Source organism: Olea europaea, unplaced genomic scaffold, assembly GCF_002742605.1.
Source record: "Olea europaea var. sylvestris unplaced genomic scaffold, O_europaea_v1 scaffold2902, whole genome shotgun sequence".
Classification (NCBI taxonomy): Eukaryota; Viridiplantae; Streptophyta; class Magnoliopsida; order Lamiales; family Oleaceae; genus Olea; species Olea europaea.
Window position 1 is genome coordinate 1 of NW_019247584.1, and position 10,337 is coordinate 10,337.

The 10,337-nt window shown below is 36.3% G+C and overlaps 2 protein-coding genes and 1 pseudogene across 2 annotated transcripts; 2 read left to right on the forward strand and 1 right to left on the reverse strand.

Moving 5' to 3' along the window:
* The first annotated feature begins 624 nt into the window (after positions 1–624).
* LOC111384380 (cytochrome P450 93A3-like) lies at positions 625–2,172 on the forward strand. The gene is made up of 2 exons (XM_023008657.1): positions 625–1,669; positions 1,940–2,172. Exons 1-2 carry the CDS (start codon positions 686–688, stop codon positions 1,988–1,990), a joined length of 1,035 nt encoding a protein of 344 aa, XP_022864425.1. The 5' UTR covers positions 625–685; the 3' UTR covers positions 1,991–2,172.
* Positions 1,940–2,786, forward strand: LOC111384381 (cytochrome P450 76C1-like). The gene is made up of 2 exons (XM_023008659.1): positions 1,940–2,295; positions 2,380–2,786. The coding sequence occupies exons 1-2, from the start codon at positions 2,247–2,249 to the stop codon at positions 2,652–2,654; spliced, it is 324 nt and encodes a 107-aa protein (XP_022864427.1). The 5' UTR covers positions 1,940–2,246; the 3' UTR covers positions 2,655–2,786.
* A 4,851-nt stretch (positions 2,787–7,637) lies between these two features.
* On the reverse strand, positions 7,638–9,472 carry LOC111384382 (annotated as a pseudogene).
* Positions 9,473–10,337: the final 865 nt, after the last annotated feature.

Genomic DNA, 10,337 nt, shown 5'->3' on the forward strand with positions numbered 1-10,337 from the left:
GGGAGACTTTTTCATTCACGAAGAAGAAAAGGCACACAAAGGCACACCACAAAGGTCGACTTCGGTTTTCACAAAGAAGGAAGTCTCTTTTTCTTTTTGCAGAAAAGTTCTCACGCTTCGAAGAAGTTGGCAGCCGGCTTCTCTCTTTATTTCAAATTGGTTGAGTGTTTAGATATATTAAAACTCTTGTATATTATCACGAGGGAAATCAAATCTCCAATATCACAGGGAAGTTTAAATTTGAGTCCAACAGAAACAGTAGGGATAGGATAATTATCACGAGATAATTATTTGCAACCAATTCTATCTTTTGTGATTTCATTTATCTCCATAGTCGGGTATTGAGCATCTAGCCCAATGGGCTGATTTCCTCCAAATACCCAACACAATTGGGTTACATCAATTGTGGTGTGGGTCCAATATGTTCTTCAATATTAGGCTTATAGCCTATGAATTTAAACGGGCCTCGATTTTCATCATTGCCTAGGGGATTTGGGTATCACTTACCAAAAAATACCCAACAGAAGCATAATAGACTTCGATACTATATTAAAACTTGAGGTTCTATCTTAAAAGATCAACCTGATTAAGATGAGTAATCCAAGCCTTTAATATGTTGGTCTATATTTCAGAAACTATTCGATGTGGAATTTATCCGTTTATACAGTATAGATAACTAATTTGTATGGCTGTAGTTTGTATAGAGTTCATGAATCTTTGCTATATAAAGCAGTGTTATTTGAGCATTTCTTCTTCAATCCTAAGCAGTAAAATGATGGAAGAGCTTGTAAGTTCAGCTTTTGGATTCTTGATTGTGATTGCGTCTATATTTTGTTATTCATTGATATTCAAAAAACCAAGTAAAGAAACGGCCTTGCTACCACCAGGGCCCAGAGGTTTGCCAATTCTTGGATATTTGCCGTTTCTGCGCACAAACTTGCACCATCAGTTCACAGAATTGGCTCATCGCTACGGCCCAATCTACCGAATATGGCTTGGAAAGAAACTATGTTTAGTTATCAATTCACCGAGCCTGATTAAAGAAGTTGTTCGAGATCAAGACATGATTTTAGCCAACCACGATGCACCTGTCGCAGGATTGATTGCAACTTACGGCGGACTGGATATTGTTTGGTCGCCCAATGGCCCTTACTGGCGTGATATGCGTAAATTATTTGTACGAGAATTGCTGAGTAACAATAATCTTGAGGCTTCCTACAAACTGCGAAAAGACGAGGTCAGAAAGGCTATCAGAAATGTGTACACAAAGATTGGCACCAGCATAGAAATTGGGGAGTTGGCTTTTGTTACTGAATTCAACGTTGTATTGAACTTGTTGTGGGGCGGCACAATTGACGGGGACAAGCGGGATAAAGTTGGCGCCGAGTTTCATAAAGTAGCAACAAAAGTTGTTGATTTGATTGGAAAACCAAACATTTCTGATTTTTTTCCAGTTCTTGCCAGGTTTGACATTCAAGGAATAGCAAAAGAAATGAAGAATTGTTTGCCACATATTGACGGGATTCTTGATAACGTCATAAATGAACGTATGAAGATGGATTCTGGTGGAGGTGAAGAAGATAACAGAAAGGACTTCCTGAAAATTCTTCTAGAGCTAAAGGAGAAGAATACTTCAATTAACCTGATACAAATAAAGGCCATATTGATGGTAATTTCTTTATTTTTGTGCAATTTTCTGATTATAGTAGCATCAAATTTTTCCCTCTTTTCGGTTTTCAATTCCATTAATTCTTTCAAATATTCGTTTATTATTCTTTTTTAATCATGCTGCATAAGTAGGTAGTACTTTTTGTGATTTCCAGAAAATTCTGTAATATTACTGGACAAGACAGGATAGTGTAATAACAATAGTTTTAGTTTTCTTTCTTGCTGTTGAGTGCTACTGAATTTCTAACTCAACTGACGTTGTGGACAACAGGACATCGTTGTGGGGGGGACGGACACAACGGCAACACAGTCGAGTGGGTAATGACAGAGATTTAGCGGAATCCAGATGTAATGAAAAGGGTGCAACAAGAAATAACAAATGTTGTCGGGATAAACAACTCTGTGGAAGAATTCCATGTTGCGAAACTGAAGTATCTGTATGCAATTGTGAAGGAAACGTTCCGCCTACATCCCCACTTCCCCTCTTGGTCCCAAGAATTTCGAGCGAATCTTGCATAGTCGGGGGATATACCATACCAAAGGGTTCTCGTGTCTTTCTGAATTCATGGTCAGTGCAAATGGATCCACAGATTTGGGAGAATCCATCGGAATTTATGCCGGAGAGATTTTTNCGTGTCTTTCTGAATTCATGGTCAGTGCAAATGGATCCACAGATTTGGGAGAATCCATCGGAATTTATGCCGGAGAGATTTTTGAACGGCGACAGTGGCAAATTATGCGACTATTTGGGAAACAATTTTGAATATCTTCCATTTGGATCGGGAAGAAGGATATGTCCCGGCCTTCACCTGGCAGAGAAATTGGTAATGTACGTCCTAGCTTCGCTTCTGCATTCATTTGATTGGAAAATACCAGAGGGCAAAAATCTTGATGTCTCAGAGACATTGGGAATTATCATGAGGAAAACCGAACCATTATTTGCTATTCCTTCTCCGAGATTGTCTAATTTGAGTCTGTATGCATAATCATGTTATATATTGAACATTAGGCGGCTTGATATTTAGTTAATCCGTATGCCATGTGTTCAGTTCTAATGGTTAATTACAAGTGTGTACCAATTGTGAAAAATAATAAAGTGGTCCCCCATTATCGTTTTCTATTGACTACTTACTTCCAATTTTTATTCCAATTCTAGCTTCAATCTAAACTAATCGACATAATAAAGTGGTCCTCATTACCGTTTCCTATAGACTACTTAATTCCAATTCTAGCTTCAATCTAAATTAATCTAGTGAGATGTTAACAAATCAAGATTTTATTTTCAAACTAGTTTATTCTAAATCAATTAATATGCTGAGAATTCAATTAAATCTAAAATAAGTTATATGATATTTATTTTATAATAAACTTAACATTTTATAACTCACCGTTAAGTAAATAACATTAGCAACGTGTGTTTGTATATATTCCTTTAATTTAAATAACTTCTATCTAATTTAATTTGGGTTTATAATTTGACGGCAAAGGAGGAATTGCACCAACAGCGAAGTCAACTTAACGGATTTGTTAATTACTCAATTAGTATATTTTTATCCTTAATTAACGGCCCTAAAAGTAGAGAGGCCTTATTTGTGCTAGAATCTTTCCTTAGCCTAAAATCTTTCCTCTCATTGAATAGTTTATTTATTTTGCATTGACATTTGTGATTAACGTTAAATTTATGATGTAAATGGGCTTATGCGTTTTGTTTGATAATCGATATCAATGAGCGTTCATAAATGACATTAATCATGTACGAGAATTTTGATTTCTGCAATTTTATGTGTAAATTAAGCATCAGAATATTGTTCCATGTTCTTATTTTTCCGATTTGGCCACTGTAGTAATCTATTTCATCAAATAGGTATTGACTGTAGAGTAACTTAACCTATATATAGAGATATATTAATAAATTTGTGTTCTTAAACATGGTGATATGAAAGGGAACGGAAATTAATTCTTGGAATCTGAGAAATTTTAACTTTTCCTTCACTGGCGCAAATATTAAATGAAATGTCTTGCCAGTTAACTGTTGTTATCTATTAATTGATAAATTTTATTATGGTACTTAAGATGAGTTTATCTATATTTTGATCTAATAAAATTATTGACCTCAAAAAATGAGCCAACAAAATCCTGACATCGTCCCCTTCACATGGACATCACCTGCACACTGAACACTACGTTAAAAGGCAAAGACTACCGGTCGAGAAAAACGTCCGGCTACCATTTGCATTTCAACGATCAAGTCAACAGTCAAACAAGAAAAATATGAGTGCAAGAGAGGGAGGGGATTTTGGCTAGAATAAGAGAACGTGCCTTAAAATGAAATGGATTCACATATATATATATAGAAAAATGAATGGGCCGAGTCCAAGCCCAATGGGAGGGCCAATAAATTTTATAGGTATGACAATAGTCCCCAAGTCTGAGTCGTACATTCATGTACGGATCAGACTTTCCTCTGTAATATAGATTAAACCAACCTGTAATACAACATAATATTTTCACCGTAGATATATAAAATAAATTTGGGGTCCATTTGTCTCTCCAAATAAGGTCAAATGATGATCAAATCAAACTTTTAGTGCAAAGTAACATGATGTCTATAAAATGATAATATAGATAACCTGATATACGTACTAGCAGTATGAAAATAGTGTAATGGTCATGAGGCATGCTAGCAGCGATGTGACATGCTTACTTGGTAACAATAATATAATGCATATACTAATAGTAATCACAATAATCCCCCAAGTTTTAGTCGAATATTATATGCTGTTCGAACTTGAAATATAAGTCATTGTGATAAAGCTAATGCAGAGACAAAATTGAATATATAAGCAGTTGTGACAAACTGTTGTAGAGATGACGCTCTAAACGTAAGAAATTGTACTGATAATGATGATACTTATGTAGAGACTGTCTGTGATTTCAATATAAATAGCAGAGAGGGTGCTAAAGTAAGCAGTAGAGGCAATGCTCTGGTTATGAGTAGCAGAGGACATGCTCTGAATATATATAGCTGTGATAAGACGACGTCCTTACATAAGGATAGCGCATCCATTTCAAGAACTTCCTACATAGTGTTTGATCCAGCCATGGAAAGGGTTAACATTTTAGGTAGCAAGGTGTGGCTCTCTATGAGAAGGTTCACACTTCTCCTTGTCGAGGCTTTCTTTTATTTTTATTTTTATTTTTATTTTTTACCTCTTTACAAGGGGTTTACTCTTCTGCACAAGGGCTTCCTCTATGGTATTTAATAAAGCCATGGAAGGCTTTGTTTTCGTAGGTAATAAGATGTGCTCACTCCTCTCCTTCGAAGCGATAAATGAATATTGCATGGTGGATGGTTCATCCATGTCAAAGGCGTCCAACATGGTGGATGGTTCATCAATATAGGGGATATGTAAACTCTCTGAAAATAAGTAGATGTGACATAGTTGAAGCAGAGGCAAAACTTTGAAAGATAGGTAGCTATAATGTAGAGGCATGATGAGCTTTCTAAAGATACTAGGAAGATCTTGACAAAAATTAATTTTCTAATGATATTAAAGAAGATTTCTTAATCAATATGAAAAAACGAAACAAGTCTATATAATTAAGATGGAGAGAGTATGCATTTCATCTATGCAAGGAATTAAATTCTTTCTCCATACGAGGAAATGACAACTTAAACACTGACCAGCACCATCTTCAAGAACACGTACTCCCATCTTAATTTATCGGTACCACACAAAACAGCCACAACAAAAGTAGACACTGGCACTGAATAATTAGAATAGGAAACGTAGAATGCGATTATACTTGGACTGATTTGTGAGGTGAAAAAAAGATATTATGAAGTTTAATTTCTACAAATCCATGGCTTCTCTGAATTGCTACCACTTTTGACATAGATCAATCTTGACTTTTAGTAGGATGACAAAATCCCTATCCCTTTCTTATCTCGATTCTTTATTTCTTATATATATAGTTTAAATTTAAATCGTAATTGAAAAATAAAATGAATAAGTAAATGAGAGTATTTTAAGAGAAATGCTGGAAGACAGTATGATTGGTTGTTGCCGAAAACAGCTATACCAATTTTATTATAAAAAAAAAATTTGTACTTACAGATTAATATGTATTTTAATTCATGCCTCGTCTTTCGAAATCCTCGAGAGGACAGGGGACATCTATTGCCATCCCTATCTATTAGATCACACCATTCAAAGTTCAGCACAATGTGAGAGTCTAAATCCCACCCTTTTATGGTGGTCCACGTCCATTTTGTGTGCACGGTCCTCCTACACTAAAATGGTAGTGCCCAATCACACTCTTTCGCTCGTCATGCAGATGCCATGTGCACGCGGACTACAACATGAGCACCAGCCATTTACCCCGTCATTGCACCCATGATTCGAAGGAGCATATATGATCGCACCACTCATATGAATACCATGTGGATAGCCAATGCAAGCCAAGGAGAGATGCTAAATTGGAACATTTTAGAAAAGAGAATCAATCTATAAGCAAGTACATTATTAGGTTATTTTCTATCGTGGGATTAACTCTCTCGTGAAAACACATTTAAAGTTTTTCGACATAGGTAATTGAATACTACCAACTTATTAGAAATCATACCAATGTCCATTTAGCCAACTTTATACTGCATCGATATCCTTCCAGCAGTGATTAATTAGGATAAATATGTGTCAAACGTACGTCTTAAAAGAGGGGTCTAACTATTTTTTCTTTAGAATTTTCAATTATTTCTTTAACGTTTATTATTTTTGCACAGTAAATTTTTCAATATAATTTACATCATTTTATTAGGAAATTTGCATCGAATATGACGTCAAAATTTTTAGGATCATTACGGATTAAGTATAATTTGAATTACTTTCAAATTACTTTTGTATTAAATTTAAATTTAATTTATTTCCTAAACTAAATGTGAATTTTATTTTAATTCATCCACTTTCTACATTGAAGTTAATTTACTTGTCCTCGGCTCAACAACTGTCAACGACATGAAAAACAAAATTATAAAAGTGGCAAAATCCATTTAATAATATTTATAATGATATAATTATAAAACATTTTGAAAGTATTGAATGCATATTAACTTATTTTCATTAACATTATATTGTTTTTTAAAAAATTATATTTCAATTTTTGACCCCACAACACAAAAGATTTGGATCCTCCATTCTATAGGGGAATAAAGGGAATAAAACATTGCAACGACCTGAAAGCTCTTTGTCTTCTCGTGCCTATTTCAATGCTCAACATAATGAGAAGACAAGAAAAAGACCTTCTTTATGGAAACTCGTAATACCAAGAAGAAAAATGTATAATTGTTTTCTCGATGCTTGTTAAACAATCAAATAAACTTTAAATACTTCGACAAAATAAAGAGTGACTAATCTAATGTTTAACATTTTAATTAAAAATTAGTATGTTTTCTAATTGAACAGTTGAGTTGGATTGGTTTGATTGCATTTTGACTTTATTTTGCTCGTAATTTTAATAAAATATACAGTAATTTGTTGGAGGACTTTCATCAAATGGGACTTTAGGCTATATCCCACTCCACTTATTTTCGAGACTGGCACTAACAATACCGTTAATAGTATATTTCATGGTAAAAAAAATTTCTCTAAATTTTATGGTTTGATTGGTATCATTTAATTGTGTCCCAATAAATCCAAATGACCCCACAAATTGACGAAATTAGACTTTTATTTAGCATAAATTAATTTGGAGAGTGATATTCCAACTCATACATTTTGATTTTGAACAAGATTTTGAGAAGAATTAGTCTTTAAGAGCACGTTATGATAAAAAGTTGTAATTTATGTTTGAAGAGAGTTACTGTATATCTATCATTAGTCTCTGTGAAAAAACCTAATAGAATTCAATTTTAATCTCCCAGATGCAGAAGCTGGATCAATCGTTGGCTATAATCTATGACATGCGTGGGATGTGATCCATAATGGTTCTATCAGTTGAATTTAAGAGAGAAAATAAGACAATACAAAGAGAAGAGAATTGTATTGAATAATGTGATTTGTTTACAAGAGAGGTATCATATTTATAGCCTAATTTGAGAGGAATGTTTTCCTTTCTAACCAATGTGGGACTAACTAACATTTACATTGTATATACATTAACAGCCCCCCTCAAACTCAAGGTGGGAAAATGGAGACCAACTTGAGTTTGGAAACTAAATCCTCAAGGCGTCCAGGAGGGTGCGTTTTAGTGAAGATATCAGCAGTTTGATCGGCTGAAGAAACTGATAATAGTCCAATAGTCCCACGGGGTGAGATGATGACATATAAAGTGACAATCAATTTCAATATATTTTGTGCGTTCATGGAATACATCATTGTGAGCAATTGGATAGCACTTTGATTATCGCAGTTTATGATAGTGACAGTAGAATGGGTGACGCCCATGTCTTCAAGTAACCAGCGAAGCCAAAGAAGTTCCTGAGTTGTATCAGCAAGGGCTCGATACTCAGCTTCTGTACTGGATCGAGCGACTACTGTTTGTTTCTTGCTGCGCCAAGAAATAAGAGAATCACCAAGGAAGAAGCAATACCCAGTGGTAGATCTACGATCAGTGGGGTTACCTACCCAATCTACATCTGAGTAGGCACGAAGCTGGAGTGAAGAGTGAGATGAGAAGCGGAGATAGTGATGGCAATTTACCTCGCCCGGCCCCGAATGGGGCAAAAAAACCCGCCCCGTCGCGGGGCGCGGGGCGAGGATGCCCCGCCCGGCCTCGTGAAGAAAAAGTAAAAAAAAAGTTAAAAATAATTTTATTTCTAAACAATTCATCCGTTAAAAACTCATTTTAAATTTGTATTTTATTATCTAATAATAATATAATTCGAAACTTTAAAAATGTAAAAAATAAAAATAAAAATAAAAAATAAAAAAATTAAACGGGCAAAAAGTTGCCCCGTCCCCGCCCCGCCCCATCTAGTCTAAGGCGGGGTGGGGTGGGGATGCCCGGCCCCGAACCAACCCCGTTGCCATCACTAAGTGGAGACCATGAAATAGGGTCCCTTTGATGTACCTGAGAATGCGAAGCACTGCAGCATAATAGGATGTGCGAGGAGCAAAGAGAAATTGACTGACAATATGGACAGCATAAGAGATGTCAGGGCGAGTAACTGTAAGATAAACAAGACTACCAAACCAACTGGCGAAACAAGGTGGGGTCATCCAAAGGTATACCATCCATGGGAGTGAGTTTAGAGTTGAGCTCTAGAGGAGTGGTACATGTCTTACTATCTGTGAGTCCCTCTCGAGTAAGAAGATCAGAAGCATACTTTGCTTGCAAAAGATAATATCCCTCAGAGTTAGAAGTGATCTCAAGTCCCAAAAAGTAACTAAGCTTTCCAAGATCTTTCATTTTGACATGTTGGCTGAGATAAGTCTTGAGATCCAAAATTCCGGATGTGTCATCACTAGTGATGATCATATCATCAACATAGAGGAGAAGAAGGATAGTACCCTGGTCTGTTTTGCGAATGAAAAGAACAGAATCATGTGAGCTGGAAGTGAACCCAAAATCTCCAACAATGGTGCTGAACTTGGCAAACTAAGCTCGAGGAGCTTGATTGAGACCATAAAGAGCCCGACGAAGTTTGCAGACTCGATGCGGAAGATGATGAGAACCAGGAGGAGGGCACATATAAACTTCTTTAGTAAGTTCACCATTAAGAAAAGCATTTTTCACATCCATCTGAAATAATTCCTAATGACGGACGGCGGCAACTGCAATTAAGCTGTGAACTGAAGTGAGGCGGGTAACCAGGGCAAAGGTCTTCTCATAGTCAATCCCATACTCCTGGGTAAACCCTTTAGCCACCAAGTGAGCTTTGTATCGATCAATGGACCCATCAGAGTGAGTTTTGATCTTGTAAACCCACTTGCATCCCATGGCATGTTTTCCTTTTGGTAAGTCCACTAGATCCCAAGTGTGAGTGTTTTCGAGTGCCTGTAGTTCATCATTCATTGCTTTCTGCCAAAGAGGATCAGAACTAGCTTCACAATAAGACTGAGGTTCATGGTGAGAAAGAATAGTAGAAAATGCAACAAAGTCACGAAGATTAACAGAAGGAGTTTTTACCCGGTCACTTCGTCGAGTAGGGAGATCATAAGTCGTTGGAGCGGATCCATCAGAAGAGACAAGTTCCTTAGAAGAGGAAAAGGTGGATAACTCAATTGAGGTATCTATAGACATGTTAGTTGGTAATGACATATCTGAGAAAGAGATAGGATGTGTTGGTTGAGATGTTGACTTAGATGAAGAGTTTGTCTCAGGAGTGTCAGGAAAAAGATCTGTGGAGAGGTCAGTGAATAGGATAGAGGTATTGTCATGTGACGGGTGAAACTTAGATATGGAGGCGAACATCTTGTGTTCCCAGAAATGACATGACGAGATACTCGAAGACGTTTGGAATAAGGATCCCAGCATCAGTAGCCTTTGTGTTCAACACCATATCCCAAGAAGCAACATAGTCGAGATCCATATTCCAATTTGGTGCGCTCATGAGGCTGAAGAAGAACAAAACAAGCGCAACCGAATACCTTAAGAGTGTTATAGTCAGGAGGGTGACCATAAAGACGCTCAAATGGTGATTGATTCCCAGTGATGGGAGAAGGCACGCG